Genomic DNA, 18,775 nt, shown 5'->3' on the forward strand with positions numbered 1-18,775 from the left:
CCTTCCGTCCTAGTTTTCTCTGATTCTATAACTCTCTTGAGTTTATCTTGTGAATTGTGTAGATGTTTGCACACCTAAAAGTGCTAATATTATATGACACCCCATGGCAGATTAATGCATAGGCAAACTAGACACATGCCTAGGGCCCTAAGTGAAGAAGGGACCCAGTTGTGCTCATGTTACATATTATAATTATTGAGTGAAAAAAAAGTAATATAAAAATTTCATCTTTAGCTGGGGCCTACAAGTGTGTTTGCCTAGGGCCCAGTAAAGGGTTAATCTGGCTCTGGTGGCACCCTGTGACATCCTTGAAAGGATCTCACAGTCCGCTGATTGAAAACCATGGGTATAGTTGCTTCTCTTTTCCGGTGCTCAAAATATGGCTTTTGCTTCAGCTTATGCTCCATGATGGCAAAACTATTTGTGAAGACTTCTTGTAACTACTATTTAAATGTTTCTGTCTCCAGTAGCCAGATACCTATTCAAGGTTCTGCCTAACCATCCCCACATAGTCATCTGATAAGAAACTGCATGTGTGTGAACTACTCTACAAGAATCAGCAGATGGATCCCACCACGCGTAAGATATCCTCATGATCTTGCGGGGTGCTATTGACAGTTTTGAGCTTGATTCTACATTATGTGTTACATTTTAAGCTGTCTTTCTCTGACTCAGATTTAATTAAAATGTAGTTTGAAAGCAGCAACAGCACTCATTCAAAGGGCTGCAATGGATACAACTGAAATGAGCTTCAGGGCTCTGTTGTCTCTCCTATTTATGTTCCTTTTCTCTCCTTGTTTTTTTCTTCTCTCTCCATCTCTCTTTGACTTCTGTCTACAATGAGTCTGAATTTTGCTGGACAAGACCACTGCACTTTTTACAACGGTGCTGGGAGCCAGTGACTAGAGAAGCATGCTGAAAGCACTGGCATGAGTCTAGGGACCCTGCTATCTATTCAGATTAAACCTGGATGGATACCAGTTGTTTCTAGAGTTGTTACACATTTTCAAGCACTAACTTCAAAGCTGGTTAGCTTATTTATGGCATAATTACTTGAAGTGAGTAGCTGGTCTACATTTATTGTGTGATACATGTAACGTGTAGCAGGGGCCTAGCAGTTGTCAGGCTGGCAGGTGAGAGCAGGAGGGTTTTCTAGGTAGGAGGTTGTAGAAGCAGAACTGGGAGGTGTGTGTGTGTGTATGTGTGTACACGTGTGTGTGTGTGTGTGTGTGCGTGCGTTTCCAGGTGTGTGTCTTTTTTTTTGGCGTGCCTGTGTCCATCTGTTTGGCCATGTGCAAGTGTGTGTCTGTCACTTTGGCCGTGTGTGTGTGTTTCTGTCTTACTCATCTTTTGGCTCTGTGCACATCTCTCTTTGGGCGTCTCTCTCTCTCTCTGGGTGTGCATGTGTGTCTCTTTTGTTTTGGCTGTGTGCCTATGGCTGGCTGTGTGCGCACGTGTGTGTCTCACTTTGGCCGTGTGTGTGTGTCACACGTGTTGCAGTAGCAGCGCTGTGCTCTCGCAGGGGGCCGTATCTGTGACGGTGCCGCACAGCCCCGGCGCCTCAGCTCCGCGGGGCGCTGGTGCCAGTGCCCGTCCCCGCCCCGGGCAGACAGCCCCCGCGGCTCCAGCCGCAGCCCAGGCCGAGGTCCCCAGGGGCCCACTAAGGCGCCGGCCGGGGCCGCTTGCCGCCGCCGCGGCGGGCCCTCCCCTTCGCCGCCGGGCCGCCAGGGGGCTCCCGCGCGGCGCCAGGCAGGAGGCGGGGGACGCCGCTCTTTCCGGAGGGGCCGCTCGTTGCCTGCGCCCAGCGCGGGGCGGCGCTGCCGCAGAGGCTGCCGGTCCGGCGGCGGCTGGGGGTGGCCGGGCCCGGGCGCAAGATGGCGGCGCCGGTGGGGCGGCGGGGAGGCGGGCGGCCGCGGCCGGGCGGGTAGAGCGGGTGGCGGCGGGCCGCGGCGCGGGGCCGCCATGGGCTCCCAGGTGCTGCAGATCCTGCGCCAGGGCGTGTGGGCGGCGCTGAGCGGCGGCTGGTACCAGGACCCGCACCAGGGCGCGGGCGTCAACGCGCTACACCTCTACCTGTGGCTCTTCCTGCTCGGCTTCCCCTTCACCCTCTACATGGTGAGCGCCGGCTCCGGCCTTCGCCGCTCCGAGCAAGGGCCCGGGTGCCGCCGGCAGCGGGCTGGGGCCCAGGAGCCCGGTGGGAGTCGCGGCCCGTCCAGCCCCCTTGGCTGACCTTGCAGCACCGCTGCATCCCCCGGGTCTGCCTGGGGAGCGGGGTGAGGGGCTGCCCTCCCCTGCCCGCTGCTGTCACGGGGGGTTCCCAACCCTTCTGGGACCAGGACCCATTTGTAAACATCCGTGGCCAGTCCCGCCCCACTGCCCTGTCCCCAGTGTGTGGGCCAGGCCAGCATTGGGAGGCCCCAGCAGCCCCTCCCAGGCTGGAGCTCTGCCAGACTGCTAGGGAAAAGCTGTGGTTTCCCACATTTTTCTTCTTTAAAGGGGACTCCATTTTTAAAGTTTGTTCGCAACCCTTTCATATACTCTTGTAACCTGCTTTGGGGTTGCGACCCCTGGGTTGAGAAATGCTGCTCCGAGCCATGTTGACAGAGAGCTGTGTTGTGCCTGTTGTGCTTGCCACAGCTTTCGGTGCCTGCCTGATGCGGCCAAGGGTTCCTTGGGCTGAGCAAGAGGTGCCTGTCCTGCCCCTGCCCCTTCTCCTCGCCCAGAATTGGCTGCTTTTTGAGAATGGAGGATCTATTTCAGGGGAGTTTAGTCTAAGGGCCATTGGCCTGTCACTTGGCGGTGTGCCAGCTGCCATCCTTGTGTCTCACTTGTGTTTTAGCAGCAAGAGAAGGGTTTTGATAACTTGAGACCATTTGGGTGGAGGGGCAGGTTCTGGAGAAATGTAACTGGCTGCTAAAGGTGTCTTTCACACTTGGCATCTTGCTTGATGTTAGGGCTTTGACGAACTGATTCTTTTCAAATCCAGAAACTTCTTTTTTTTTTTTTTTAATTTTCTACACACACCTTGTCCGTTCTGTTTACATGCCTGTGCGTGCACATGCTTTTCTCCCGTTTTAAAAGATTTCTAAATTTCAGTATAATTATCCGCAGGAGGAAGGACCAGTGGGTAGCTTCCTGTTACGCATTACTCACTTCAGCTTTTCAGCATCATGTTCTAACTGATATGTCATCCATGAAATGGAAATTAATTTTTCAGCTCACAAATTTCTCAGCAGTAGTACAATGCAGTCATTCTAGGAATGATGCGATTAGTCTCAGATTGTCATAGTCTAATCTAATTCACAAGCCCACCAGATCCAGATGATTTGACAACTTAAAGCATCAGCTGACTTGTAAAAAATGTATGTGGATTAGTGAATGAGTCCTCAGGGAATTGCTCTGCAAGCATTTCCAACTGCAGGAGATCCAGAGCTCATAGGTCAGGCTGCTGCTTTAATTAATAAGCAAGGTAGCTTGGGAGGAAGAGAGTAGTCTTAATGTAAGTAATTGGAAAATGTTATGAAATGGTTGGGGTTGAGGAAAAATGTAAGAGGTTAAGACCAAAACCTTGCAGGTTTACCATCTCTTCTGCAGTGTAGTGTACTTTGGAAGCAGCAATAAACTACTAGCAAGGAAACGGAGGATGATGCCCAACAGCCCCTTTCTTGAGGGGGAGAGTTACAGTACATGTCGTAGATGACCAGTTGCACCCAGTTTCTAATTAAATGCATATTTGTGTAAAGATTGGGGGGGGGGGGGGGGACGGGACTTTCTGGCCAGGGGAAGATTGTGTCAGGGGGCAAGAAGATTATTAGTGTCTCCTCCTGAAGTATAGTTTAATAGAGCATGTGCTGGTCTGCATTTTTATGGTAATTTTTATATATCCAGTTAGGATATACAACGTGACACTAAATTATAGTGTCCTGCTGAGAGGACTAACCATAAACTTTGTGATGAGCTGCAAAATACTGTGCATGCAGGAAACAGAATAGATTTAATTCCATCCTGTATGTGTCTCATTTTCCCTATTTTTATTTCCTTATTTACCCAAAGAACCACGTCTGCCTTATTTTCCCTAGGCAGACGAGATTCCTTGGGTGAATCTGATATCTTTTATTAGACCAACCCAAATAGTTGGAAAATAATTATTAAGCAAGCATTCGGGAACTTTTGGACCCAGAGTGTCACTTACGTCTAATGCTAGGGCAGACAGTAGTGATTTATTTATTAAGAGCCTTTGCATTGGAATAAATTTAAGCATTCTTTTTGTTAGTCTGTTGCTATGTGCTGTGGCATCAAGGGGTGGGGGAAGGGGAAACTGGGAGGAGGGAAATCCAGAGGAAAAAAACAAGCTGTTTTTTTGAGGTCATTAGAGAAAAATTCTCTTGCTTCATAGCCTTGGACAAGCTAAAGATGCAACAGCAAGTGCCAGCTTTCCTGAGAATAAGTAGGAAGATTAGTCACAAGTTAAAGCAGATTGAATCATGTTTGGCTGTTGTCCCTCTTTCCACCCTTTGCTGTTTGTGTTGTCTAGACATAAACCAAACAGACAGACCCACTATGGTCATCTTATTCCTTAATGTCTCTTTCTCAAACCATTGTTTATTGTTGGCATTCAAGAACTGTGCCATTGCAGGAATTGTACAATTAATCAACATTTGTTGCTTATCTTTGGAGGAAGTCAGATTACTTTTTTAGAATGTGGTTCCTAATGTGTAGAAGGGGATTTCTAAACTAGCTGCAAACTTATCATTACTGGGATCCAGCTTTCATAATTTAAAAACCCTAAGGGCTCCCAGTACCTGAAGTCTTTGTTTAACTTCTTTAAACATTAAGGCCTTTCCCACAGTAGGGAATTTTAGGAACAAATTGTTATTAGTTTTACTGTATTGATGTAGCAGCAATTAGGAATTGTTTCCAAAATATCCTACAATAATAGTGTTATCCAAAGTGTTGAGGCAGCTTGATCTCTGGGAGTTAAGGATAAGGCATTTTAAGAATTTATTTTGTAGTGATTGGCTTGCTTTTTGTTGTTCAAATACACCTCTGGTACCTAAGAACCGTACCCCAAATTCTCTCTGTCACTTCTTCCTATTGGCTTAACGTTGGCTGTTAGCAGTTTCTGTTCCTAGAGATGTATAGACTTGGTCACTTCAAATACCTGCAAGTGAGGCAGCAAATAGACTTGGATTAGTATTGATTTTGTTGGGTCCTGCATCTTGGGTCCTGCATGTGACTTGTCACCTTTTGGGGATATTGCTTGAGGCAGTAATACCATACATACACGGGTGTGTGGAGGAGGAGAGCCTGGTTGGCCTCTGTAGCAGTCCTACTCCCCTGTGGGCAAGTGAGGTAGGTAGCTGTGTTTAGTCTGAAGTCAGGTAGTGAGTGCATGGTCAGGAGTTTTTCTGACTCCTGAAAGAGAAAAGGTGGGTCCCCTGTGCCCAAGTGAAAGTGCAGGAGCCAGAAAACTACTAACTATAGGCTATTACATTTGTTAATAATCTATTTTTAAAAATTTAAAAGAAAATTGCAATTTAAATAATATTTGTGGTTTAGTTTTTACATGTAAAACCGAGCTTAAACTCAAGCATTGGAAAGCTGTGAAATATCAGATTTAATGTATGGCTGAAATAGGACAAGCCTTCTGTGTGTGCCTTAGCATAATCTCCAATTGCATGAAAATATATTGTTTCTTCTTTAGGATTCTTTTCAGTCAGCGTGCAGCTGGATGAACAGGGGAGTAGGAATTTAATGTTGCATGAGCAATCATAAATGTGTAATTTCTGAACTTTCAAATGTTTTGCTTGGCAGCTTAATTTAATGCAAAACTTCTAAGCACAGCTATAAATTACATACAGAAGTTGCAACTAATAGCAAGGCCCCATTTGTTAGTTGAGCTGTACATCTACTATGTAACAGTTCTTGCACTAAAAAGAGGGGTTTGGTTTTTTTAAAATAATTTAAAGAAGTCAGGAAAGGGTGGGGGAAACTAAAATACAAAATGAAATGCAACTTGTCCAGAATCGTGCAGTAGGTTATTGGCTGAAACAAGAGTATAACTTAAAGATTCCTAGCTCCTGAGATGAATGTTATAATATACAGATTTAATTCAGTAAAAGGAAACTCTGAATTAGTGTAACCCTTCTTCCCCAGATGTGCAACACAAAATGGGGTGAAACAGGATAAGGCATAATTAATGGAAATCTTGCCACTGACTTTCAGTAATACCAGGATTTGACCCATTATTTTTAAGTGTGGCACACGTTTACAGAACTTACTCATGTCTGTCATGTTTGGTTAGGTTTCATTAATTAACTGCAATTCAGGTAATGGTGGGTTATATATACTGGGGGGGGGGCTCAACCTGTGGGCCAGATCTGGCCCCAAGTCATCTTGTCATAGGGCCTTTGGGGCTCCCACTAAATGCAAGTGGAGGTAGCATGTGGAGCCGGGTGAGGGAATGCATGGGGCTGGGCCCATGCCACTCTTGGCTTGCAGAGCCAAAAGGTTGAGCACCACTTAATATACACCAATGGCCAGTAAAAGTGGGTCATGTAAATGTAGCTTAATGTAGAAAAGTGTTTTCATGGCAAGACTTAAAAGAAAGGCGTACTATTGTGTGATCATAATAACTAAGAAACCTAGATGCTGAACAGCTCTCTACTGAAGCAGCTTTCTTCTGACTTTATCCTCTAAATGACATTTACTGATCATTTAAAGCAGGAATGTTGAACTCAGTTGATCCCACAGGCTGGATGCTGGAGCTGGCATGGAACTGGGTTCTGGAGGCTAGATGCTGGAGCCACCACCTGCTCTATCCCATCCTGCCTGGCATGTGACTAGCAGATCTGACATGAGGGGGAGGGGACCTGGTATGATTCCTAGTCGAGCATGCCCTGTATGTGGCCTGTGGGTGTCAGACCCAGGGCCAGCACCAAGGGGTCAGATGATGGGGCTTTTCAGGCTGCATCTGTTGTGACAACTGGATCTTTAGCACCCCTGACTTAAAGGATGTCCTTGCTAAAGATATAAACTTCCTGGAAAAAGTTCACTTTTTTTCTTACTCCCTCCCCTGAAAAATTTCTCCCCACCCTAAACCCTTACTTCTGTAGTCTTCCCAGATGTTTAGATGCCAGTCAGAAATCTGAGGGTTACTCTGGAGATGGACCCAGGTAGGGTGTTTGTAGCATTGGAGGTACATATCTGTCAGGCTTTTTGGGAAGAGCTTAAAGTAACAGGTATTTTTGTAGGTCAGAATTAAGGGGCAAATGTAGCTTGTGTGCAAGAAGTATCTTGCCATGTCAATCTATCAAGCATGGTTTTAATGAGTTGATCCCACAGTCATTTATACATATATAGTATAATGCACGTTTTAAGAGTTGCATGTTGTAATAGCTACAAGTTATACATGTGATCAGCAGCCTCTGTAATTTACCAGAAACAAAAATAGAGTGTATTTGTTACTAATAGTTTGTGTTGAAATATGAGTCTTTATCTTCATCTCATTCCAGTCTGGATCTTTCTTCCTTGCTGAAAATATTTAGTGTTATCAGGTGCTATAAATGCTTAAATTGGTGGTTCCTTCATTCAGAAAAGAAAACTAAGCATGTTTCCCTTTGGATCCTGATGCTAAGACTTTTGTTCCTTTCACTGATCTTTCTGGGTCTACTTAAGTAGAAATTGGTATAAGTCTTGTGCTGGCACTAGCAATGTTTTTCGAGGGCTTCCAAAACTTTTTTCGGGAAGTCAGGGATATGCTCGGTAGAAGGAGACTTGCTAAACTATTTACTGTAACTCAAGGGTTCTCAAACTGTGGGTTGTGACCCCCTGGTGGGTTGTGAGCAACTTAAAAGGAGGTTGCAAACTTCCCTTCCCTTCCCTTCCCAGCACTTTCACTTTTGCTGCTGCTGCGCTCAGCATGGCCAAACGGGATCCCCCCAGGCTGCTCATTGACCAGCCGTGGGACTCCCTGCTTCTCGACCAGCTACTGGGGAACACCAACCAAAAAAGGTTGAAAACCCCTGGCTTTAATCAATAGCTTTAATCGTGGGGGATCAGTTACATTTATATATTATTTTATGGGGTCACAGTATCACAGTGTGAGAGATCCCCTGCTGTAACTAAACAAAAGCCCTGACATTCACAAGGTGGCTTACCTTGATAGAAGCCTCATGATGATTATGATAGCAGTAATTTAATTTAGGTTGGTTGTTATTAGGGAAAAACTAGCCTAACATTTCTAACATTAGACTGAAGATGTGATGCTGAGAACTCCTGTTTCCCATCCATAAAATGCTAACTTTACATACAAGTGAAGAGTATAGCTCTTTAGAAAAATTAAAAAGATACTAATTTAGTCTCCTGTTTATTCTGCCTTGAATGCTTAGAAAGAAATTATACCACATCTTGCTGTAATTGAAACCTTTTTATTCTTGTGGAATCAGTATAATCATTGTATAGTATGTAAACAGGAAGAGCTTGTATCTGTTTACCTGATTAATTATCTGTTGGTATGAAGTTCTGACTACCCTAACTTCACCTGCTCTCACTGGTTATGCAAAAGAGCAGTCAGTATGACAGGTTATTTGCTGGAGAGTTGGGAGTGCTTAACTATATATTAAATGGGGAGTATGAAATATTCAAGTTGTACTTCATTTATTCATATACCACACTTGCCTTTCCCCTTTAAAATTAGCCACTGAAAGTTGGGCTGTATGTTTTGTACAAAAATAATTTGGTTAAAAGATTTTTTTTTCCTTGATTCCGCCTTCCTAACACAAGGCGCATGTCTTATGGGGAGCATGGGTTATGCAAATAAATACAGTGATATTTTTGTAAGAGAATACTGCAGAGACCTCTTCAGTTCTAGAGGGACTAGAAGTGCTTCTGAGGTTGCGTTTGTCCCAATTGCTGAGTTGGAGGAGATACTTGAATGCAGGAGTAGAGAGCTTCCTGGTCGAAGTGAGAAGGATTGCAAATGCTTTGAAAGGTAGTTGATATTTTGTAGAACTGAACTGTGGACAACCGAGTGAACTGCAACAAGAAACAAATGTAAGTCCTTCATCTTGGAGTATGGGGGTGCACTTAGAAAAGAAAATACAAAACCAGAATGGGAGATGATGGGCAGTAGTACCTGATGAAAAGGATCTGTGGTTTCAGATGGATTACAAGCTCAGCATGAGTCAGCAACATGATTCAGCTACACAACCCCCTCTCCTCTCCCCCCCACCCCCAATTTCAATTTTGAACGGCATTAAACAGCATGATATGCAGAGCAAGGGAGGTGGTAGTACCACTGTACTTGGCACTGGGTAGGCCTCAGCTGGAGTGTTGTGGACCATTCTGGGCTCAGCATTTTGGGAAGGATGTAGGGAAACTAGATGCAAAACCTAACAACAAAAGTTGCTAGAGTTGGAATGCAATCGGTATGAGGAAGGGTTCAGGGAACTAGGTGCATTTCCTTTAGAGAAAAAGATTGGAGTGGGGAGAAACATGATAGCAGTTTTGAAATAGCTGAAGGCTGCCATAAAGAAGAGGGGGAACAACTGTTCTCTTGCTTCAGATGACAGGGGACAAAGCAATGAGGTTAAATTGTAGCAAAGCAGATTTATATTGAATCTCTGAAAACTTCCTGAGCATCAGGACAGTGGGACAATGGAACAAGCTACCCAGGAATGTTGTAGAATTTCTTTAGCTGAAATCTGGATCATGGTGTACACATAAGAGGTCTAGTCAGGTGCCTGATGAATCTGCTTGTCAGCTGGCAGACATTGAAAGGCTATTTTATTTAATTGCACACACAATTCTTGGTTTTATAAGTTATTTTGTTCTCTTGTTTAAGCTCTTTTTGTTTTTAAAACTGACACACACCATACAGAGAAAGGAAGGTATTTCAGGAAAAGAAGCAAAACCAATTAATTCACCTTCTTGAAAGGTATTTTCTTTTAAAATTGTTATGCACAAGTCGAGCAGGAAACTAACTTTATTATATTCATAGTCTACTTTGGTCTTTTCATGAGAAGGAAAGGAAAACAAGGTATGCAAGTTGAGTATCTTGCATATGGGTACATAATAAACATTAGTGTTGGGGCCCAGGTTTTTGGGCTATTTTTTTTATTTGCCTTTGGCCAGGGGGACCAAGGACATGAAAAGAGTGCACCGGAGAGGACTGTGTTGATAGAAACTCTATAGGCACACAGGAGAATGCAGTAGAGGTAAGGACCTAAAATAGGTGGGGAAAAATTCTCTTGTCCTTTAGAAGAATTGCACACTAGGCTGGGGATAGGTGTGCAGATAAACATGCCCTCATCTTCCAATCTAGTATTATCTTGGTTTTTGAGTGCATAACAGTGGATCATTTGCATATCTTGGTAGAATACTGTTTGATTCCTTCTCAGGTGGACTGATGAGTGAAGTCCTGCTTTAAATTACACATGGTGTAGCTTAGCCTACGAGTACCCATTCCCATTTAACTGCATTATAGGAGTTGACTTAAAAACTGTATTACTTTTCTCCAAGACAGCTTTAAGAGACTAATCTTTTTTAATGAGTTTGTGAAGGAATGGTAACAAGCAGTCTCCCTTCTGAATGCCATATTACAGACTTGCTTGTTTTTCTCTCTGTCTCTTTGCTAGAGACAGGACAAAACATTGGGCACCCTGCTTGCTTTTAACTAATCAGAAAGTAAATATTTACAGTACATGGCATCTTGTACTGATCCAGGGGATCCAGGAATATATTTTATCACACCCTCCCTCCCCCACCCCCTTCCCATCCACACAAGTCATGAGTTAGTAAGGAGTACTTTTAAACTAAATTTCAACATGAGCACTACCATTTGTTGTTTGTTGTATGTATAGCACTTCCTTGTAAAGGAAGGTGAGGTAAAATGTGTCATACAGTTGATATCATCCAGCACGTGTCTGAAAGTTTTCTAGGTTATAACCTTCAGTCCTGCTCTTCCATTCAGTGTTTAAAGATGGACTGGGTACAAATGTACAGTTTCTGTTGGGACAATCACCATTCTGCTGGTAGAAACTGAAAGTTCACAGATGTTCAGGTTTTTTCTCCTGGTGCAAATATGGCCACTCCAGGTGAGAGAGAACCTGGCAACAACCAGGGTTAAATTGCTCCTTCTGGGAGATTTTTCCCCTTGTTTACATCCTCCTGGGAACCAAGAGGAATGGAGCCAGGGGAAAGGCTCTCTACCTTCCTGAGACTGGGTTATGCTCACCTTGAGAAGATGTGGAAGCTGGCTTCACCCCCTCTTGCCTCTCCTGTAAACTGGGAGGTGAGAGAAGCAGCAGCCATCGCTCCTTGCCTCTTCACCAAACTGGACAGTTCCCAGTTGTGGGAAGTCGGGGAGCTTTGCTGGCTGCTGTTGATGATGAGAATTCCTTGACTTTGTCATTATGTGCTTAACAAAAACATAGGCTTTGAAGTGTATAACATGTAAAATGAGATGAGAATTTTTTAATCATCCTGCTAGTAAGAAGTTATGATTAAAGGATAACAGAGGTGGTTGCAGTCTGAAAAGACTAAACGGTTAGTACAGGTATGACAACGATGTGACGTGCTAGATCAGCCCCACACCACTCATCCAACCCAAAGGACCAGATAAGTTTAACACCTTTGGTTTAGTGTTGTAGAACTTGCCCACAGCAACTATAATGTAAATGGCACTGTACAGAGAGCAAAGCTGGACTTGTGCATTTCATGCTGCTCTGGGGGTGAGGAGGTTTTGGTTATTACCTGCTATATAGCTTGGTTAGTAACTGCGGCCTTCTTCAGGCTAAAAGATTCTGTTGACTTGGGTTATAATGAGAGGGCCAAGAGTGAAGATAAGTCAGGAAGAGGAAAGATTTGCTAGTCAGTCTCTAAATTGTTTGATTATCAGAGACTAACAGTTTGGGTAAATGGAGCTGGTTAAAGATTTAGTACTTTTGCCCCTCTATTGAAGTATCAAAGTTTAAAACAGAAATTCCTGAGGTCTTTTAACAAACTCTGAAGTTCTGATAATTTTTGGTACTTCCAAGATTAAATCAAGCTAACGAATTCCTGAGTTATTTTTCTCATATTAAAAAGGCTGGGGTGTGAGCTCACTTAAACAATCCGTTGCAGGTCACCTTTGTTGTGTTGCTACTTTTGTATCAAATTGTAGCATGCAGTCTTCTAGATTAGCTCTGGGTGAGGCTCAGGTGTCTAGGTCATATGGCATCAACAAGTGAATCTTTTTGCATGGGCAAGAAAAACATGTTTGGCTTGGGTGATTATTATGTGGGAGTAGCTCTTGAGATGACAAATCAAGTTTAAGACCATCTAGAGCAGTAGTTTTTGACCTTTTTAGACTTGAGGGCACTCAGTTTTCACTCTCTGTTGACTACCAAAAAATTAATAGAACAGTTTTTCTTTTGCAAAGAGCTCAGGAAGACCACAACTGTGAATTAATGTTTGAAGCCTCTGGGTTTATCTTGTGAAGCATGTTTGCAAACCTATCAGTGCTAACATTTTGTGGCATACTACAATACTCTTGAAAGTATCTCAAGACACCTCAGGGTGCCATGGCACCCTGGTTGAGAATCACTGATCTAAAGTTAAAAAAAAAACAACAAAACCCTAAAACAAACTCATTGTGGCACCTTGCTTCTTAGTCATCAGGTCATTTTATTTAGTGCTCCATGTTTACTGTTAGTATGTTTGGTCTTTCTTTTTGGTGTTTTTGATTACAGCTGGGTCGAAAGGCCGAGTGTGGTGTGGGAACGGTATGTTTCCAAAGATCCAACTCTACTACCTTTATATGTGCATGATGCTTACTATGTAGCAAATGTAGAAGAGTTATTTGGGATTCTTAATGTAGTTCTTTGTGTCAGCACAGTGTGCTGCTTTGTATGCTGTGTTTTCTAGCATGGTCAAGTTATGCCTTCCTTGTTTTCCCTTGCCTTAGAACTGTATTTGGTTTGACACAACTAATTGGAACAAGGTGCAGTGCGGTGGCACCTTTATAGATTAACTCATTCAGAGAGGCATGATCTTCCTTAAGCTATAGTCTGCCCTGTGAGATACATTTGATGAAGTAGACTGTAGCCTGCAGAAGCTTATGCCTCTCAGAATGAGTTGGCCTATAAACTATAAGGTGCCACCCTGCTTTTTGTTTCTGCCTAACATGGCCTCTCGCCTTCCCCCCCACCCTTGGAACAAGTCACACGTTGCTATTTTACATAGATTTTCTTACGTTTGTTTTGGGAAATTGTCTCTTTCTTCAATACACAACAAAAGCTGCTAATTCTAGTCATTTCTATATGTGCTTGGGAGTATTAGTGTCTAAAAGCTTGTCTGCCTACTTCATTTTCTTTTTTTCTTTTCAAAGGCCCTTCCTTCTTCCATGGCGATAGTAGCAGTCTATTGTCCAGTGATAGCAGCTCTCTTCATTGTTCTGAAGATGGTGAACTACCGATTGCATAGAGCGCTGGATGAGGGGGAGATTGTGGAGAGGAATGCCAATGAACGTATGGACAAAGGAGCAAAGTCAGGACAAGGCAGTGCATCCACCAGGAGAAAGGATAGCAATGGGCCCAGGTAAGAGAGTTTCAGTTACTTATGTGATCAGTTTTTCAGTGATACTCGGACTGGGGCTCCCAAATCATAGATGGCTCTTCACAAAGTTGCTGAAATTATCAAAGCTTTTCCTTTTTTTAACCTGGATGCATTGGGTATGTTTTTCTTGGAAATATTGAATGAATAAACACATGCATCATTTGATTGTACAAACATTAGCAAGTGTACTGTCATTTGTTCCTTTGGAACTGTTCACCTCAGGATATTTGATGTTATAGCTCTCTGGTTAACAGTGGCTCATGTGGCTTCTCCTTCTATCAGCACTGAGTGTCACAACTGCCTATAAAGACCCGTCATTCTGTCTTGCATTTTTGGAATTTGCCAAAGGCAAATCTTATTGAGCAAAGTGGAGGGGAGGGGGATCAAATGCATAAATATGGAATGGGAGATGGTTGCCTAGGCAGTAGCATTGCTGAGAAGCATCTGGGGGTTTTGGTAGATCACAGACTGAACATGACTCAGCAACATGATGCTGTTATATGTATATATAAAAATAAAATTCTGATCTGTATTAACAGGAGTGTAATATGTAAAATGTGGGAGTTTGTCTCCTTGGCACTGGTTAGATCTCAGCTGGAGTATTAAGTAGAGTTCTGGGCTTTTCATTCTAAGAAGGATGCAGCTAAATTGAAGAGGGTCCAGAGGCAACTGACAAAGATGAAAGGGTTAAAATGCAAGCTGTGTGTCAAAAGAGAACTAGTTATGTTCAGCTTTGGGAAAAGAAGATTAAAGGTTGGGACAGGGGTTAGAATATGATAGCAGTTTTCAAATATGTGAAAGGCTGCCATGTAGAAGAATGAGAATAACTGTTTTTGCTTGCCTTGAGGGCAGGACATAAACAAATATGTTTAAATTACAGAAAACAGATTTTGATTAAGTCTAAGGGGGGTGGGAAGCTTCTTGATTGTCAGAATAGTAGGGCAGTGGAGCAACTGGTTACTGAAATTGCTGGTTTTCATTGGTGGTTCTCAAGGAGCTGGATGAGCTGTTGTTTGGGATGGCTTAAAGACAGGATATCCTTTGTGCAGGGTGGTAAATTAGATGACCCTTGAGAGGTCCCATTCAGTTCTGTGATTCTATGAAAAGTATGTGCTTTATGGTCAGTCTTGCTGAGTTTTGGGAAATGAAGGGGCTGTTGGTACCGAAACATAACCTTATGACCTGATGCTTAAAGTTTGCCTGCTGTGGAGAACTGGACTACTTTGATTATCCAGTATACCTGGAATCACCTAATTGGTCCCCAAACCCACAAAGATGGTCTATAGGGAAGGGCATATCAGGAAAGGTAATCCTAAAGCCAGAAACCATGCAGAAGAAAAGATTTTTTTTCTTTTTCTGAGGCCTAGATGTTATTGATAGCCTATTTGCATCGCCATTGCCTGGACAAAACCATCAGAGGAAAAAGGCAAAATATTTTGAGTGTTTGTCAAGGCCAACACAACAAAAGACTATGCAAGTGTTATGAGCTTCACTGAAGTCTCCTTCATCTTCACCACACAGTTAATTTTTTTGAGACCCCAAAGACAAATAAAATTTGAATCCTTTTGTTTTTAAAGTAACATCTTTATTTTATTTTGACTGGAGGGCTGCTTATGGAGTTTTGGTGAGTTCTTGAGAGCTGGAAGGAGGTCGGGGAGGTGCTGACCTGGCTGAGGCCCCCTGTCAGCCATTTACACCTTCTGGTGAGGAGGGTGGCAGCTAGGAAGATGCCAAATTATCCTATCTGGCCCCAGGCCTGTCCACCCTACACCCACTGCTAGGGGCACTGGATGGAGTGGGTGAGCAGGTTCTCCACAGAGACCGGCCCAGGACCCCAGTGGGCAGGGTGCACTCAGCTGGACAGATGGGATGAGGCCACAGGAAGGCAGGGAACAGTGCCTGGGAGCAGGATGGGTGACTGGGATCATAGGGCGGTGACGGCACAGAGCCAGGTTCCAGGGCAGAGCCATGATCCACTCCCCGTTCATCCCTGTGATGGGCACCAGTTTCCTGTCCTGTGATTCCATTGCCCAATGCAGGGGCATGCAGAGAGCAGACTGGGCCGGTCTGTCTGGCAGCAGTGGGGCACGCACCTGCTCCTGAGTAGCAGCAGCAGGGGCTGCTGGGAAGCTAAGTCTGGCTGCTGCACTGCTGCTGCCTGGCCCTGGAGACAACTCCTAGCGTGCCCCAGAGCTGCATGTGGGGATAAGGCAGGTTGTGCCAGGTGACATCTCTGTCCCCAGGCCTGGTGGGACCAGCCACATGTGCCACTGCCTGGGCTGCCCCCTGTGCCTGTGCTAGGCAGGGCCAAGAGACCTGCCGCAGGCTAGATGGAATCATTTGGTGTGTCATATTTTGCCCACTCTGGTGTAGTGAGGCTAGCAATTGGACATAATAAATATATCTTGTTTTGCATGTTTTGGAGAGCCAGATTTGGCTCTATTGGGAACAGTATTGTCTATTGGGAACAGTAGTTTTATGAAATGTAGTTAGCTCTTCTTAAGGCAGTTGTGAGCTTGATTCTGGAGGCCAATTTGACATCATACTCCCATTTCCAGAAATTGAAATTACTAGTTGTGTTTTTTTTCACTGAATGAGGCCTCTCTATCTTTTTGCTGTTTAAAAATAGTAATATTCTTTTAAGGGGCAAAAGATTGTTAAACCCTGCTTTCCTTCTGAAGCTTTGTGGATGGCTTCTTCAAACTGGCACTTTCAGATGGCCCCTGTAAGGGACAGGCTTCTTTCTATGGACTCAGGCTGTACTGCATGTTCGCCTCCATCACTTTGCCACAGTTTCTGAATGGAATCAAAGCTTTGGATAAAAAAAAATTAAAACATTTTGACCTTCTAGATTCTTTTGAATAATATATGTCATGATCTGATTTTAATGGAAGATGTCTTCAGATCTGTGTAAAGCCTACAGTTTTTCACTTCTATTAGATCTTTCATTCACTAGTTCCAGCATCACTGTTCCTGTTGCCTCACTACTCCTCTATTGCAAATGGATTTCAGAAAATGTCAAGACCCAGTGCATACGTGGATTAAAGTGATTGTTGTTTGCATTGTTTCACTTTCACTGTTTTACCCTAGCATCTTTTACATCCATTGGAAAAGCAAAAGCTACTAGGACCTGAAAAGGCTAGATATGCATTAGGTAGGGTAGATTTGTACCAGTAGAGTAACCAAAGTTAATTTTTTTTTTTAAACAAGACAAGCTTTTGTGAGCAGAAGCTTATTTCATCATTTACTTTTCACAGCTTTTCATATATATATAGCAATTGCTATATATATACACACACAATCTACTTTGGTCAGTTGAGTGCAAATCTACCTTGCCTCCTATATAACTTCAAACTAACAAGGCTAAATATGACAGTTTCGTAGAGTGGTGGGCATCACACCTCCCTGTTTACAAGAGAACTGCACTCCATTGTGCTAGTGCAGGGATTGACAACATTTTTGGCCAGAGTGCCAAAAACAACCTGACCTTCACCCACGTCTTGATTTGACAGCCAGAAGTGGGGGAGCCATGAGGGGCCAGATCCTTATTGCTGGCAGTGGCTGCATACACACCTCCAGGTGGACAGCGGAGAAAGGGCTGGGGTTGTGCTGCCCTGGCCCCTTCCTTGCCATGTGCTGAGGCATGCATGCATCTGCCGCTGCCATGGAGCCAGTGCCAGGGTACCAGAGCTTAGTGCAGCAGGCTGGCTGTGGCAGGTAGTCAGGAAGCTGCAAACAGCTGCACAGGGCTCCACAGTTCCAGCATCAGCTCCGTGGTGGTGGTGGCTGTGTGTGCACCTCCAGGTGTACAGTTGGGAAGGGGCCTGGGACAGCGCAACCCTGGCCCTCTCCCCCACTGCCCATCCAGAAGCACATGTGCAGCCACAGAACTGGTGCCAGGGCTGCAGAGCCCGGCACAGCTGTTTGCAGTCTCCTGACTGCCTACCACAGCTGGCCTGGGCTCTGGGCAGCTGCAACAGGCAGCAGGCCAGCTGCTTACAGCCTCTTGGCCACTTGCTGCCAGCAGCCCAGGTTCCATGGCTGGTGTCAGCTGCTTGGAGCTTGGGCCAGCTGTGGCATGCTGAGGACAATGATCACGTGTACTGGGAATTGCCAATTCCTGTGCTAGTGCCTTAGATGTCATTAACTCAAACGGGTTTGAATGTCACTTTTACCATGAGTGACTTCCGTGTGTGGGCTTATCTGTTGTCTTGCCATTGACATGATGGTTTTTAACCATTTGGAAGACATTGGCCCCATTGCAATTGCTATAGATAGCCACCCTATGAAAAAACAGACTCTGCTGTTGTAGATTACCTCTGCTTCCAAATCTGTCCAACATGGGTGGCCCTACTAGCAGCTTAAGCTCTTGCCAGCATAGTTTTTCAGGTTACTGAAGGACACAGGTGTGTCCATCAAAAAGGTCAGTAGCAAGTGAAAAGAAACCTCTAGGCTAAGGTTCATAGTCCTGACAGAGTCTGTCTACAAACCCTTTCTTTCAAATCTGGGAGGAGGGTGTTGTCTCTCAAGTTCAAATATGTGACCTTAGTTAAGATTTACAAGGGGGAAGAGGCATGCATTGTAACTATTAAATAAAATACTGGCTTGGACCCTCCTTGGCTTCTGTGCTTTTACTCGTGCTACGTGGCAAGCTCCCAGAGTCCCAGGACAGCTTTAGAGCATGATTGGGGAATGGTGGACATAATTTTTGTTGGGTGACAGATCAAAGAGAGCAATCATGATAAGCATTGTAGTCTCCATGTCTTTCATTGACATCAAGAAAATTTGGGGTACAACAGTCAGTCCAGCCCTTTAGAGCCTGCTGGGAAGCCTTGGGTCTCCTGAGAAGCTCTTTGTGTTCCTGCGTCAAATAAGTGCCAATCCTTATTCAGCCATGTGTTCCTTCAAGCTGCCCAAACCTTTTTCTGTCTCTGTTAGAGTGAAACCATATCCAATTTTGTTTACTCTGTTTATGCAGCATTTTTTGAGGAAGCACTGGCAAGATTCTTCACTTCTGGAACACTGTTCAATCATGTAAAATTGCAAACAACGTTGACATTTGCCCCTCAGCTACTTTGTAGTTGCTTTGCAGTTTACTCTTTGTGGCTGACAGCATCAGTGGCTCAGTCCAAATAAAACCTGCAAGTGTTGTTTTGCTGTTTGTACAGGGGTGGGTGCA

At 44.3% G+C, this 18,775-nt stretch overlaps 1 protein-coding gene across 7 annotated transcripts in view; it reads left to right on the forward strand.

Moving 5' to 3' along the window:
- The first annotated feature begins 1,899 nt into the window (after positions 1-1,899).
- The window catches only part of PCNX1 (pecanex 1), a 136,383-nt gene continuing 119,507 nt past the window's right edge, over positions 1,900-18,775 (forward strand). For 5 of the 7 annotated variants that reach the window (XM_006267942.4, XM_019476830.2, XM_019476828.2 and 2 more), the window contains exons 1-2: positions 1,901-2,115; positions 13,370-13,578. In XM_006267942.4, coding sequence (XP_006268004.2) covers positions 1,963-2,115; positions 13,370-13,578 — 362 coding nt within the window. In that variant the 5' untranslated portion in view covers positions 1,901-1,962. Of the gene's footprint in view, positions 2,116-13,369; positions 13,579-18,775 lie in introns of all 7 variants that reach the window. The other 2 variants (XM_019476829.2, XM_019476833.2) reach the window with 2 other exon arrangements.

Source organism: Alligator mississippiensis, chromosome 2, assembly GCF_030867095.1.
Source record: "Alligator mississippiensis isolate rAllMis1 chromosome 2, rAllMis1, whole genome shotgun sequence".
Lineage (NCBI taxonomy): Eukaryota > Metazoa > Chordata > Crocodylia > Alligatoridae > Alligator > Alligator mississippiensis.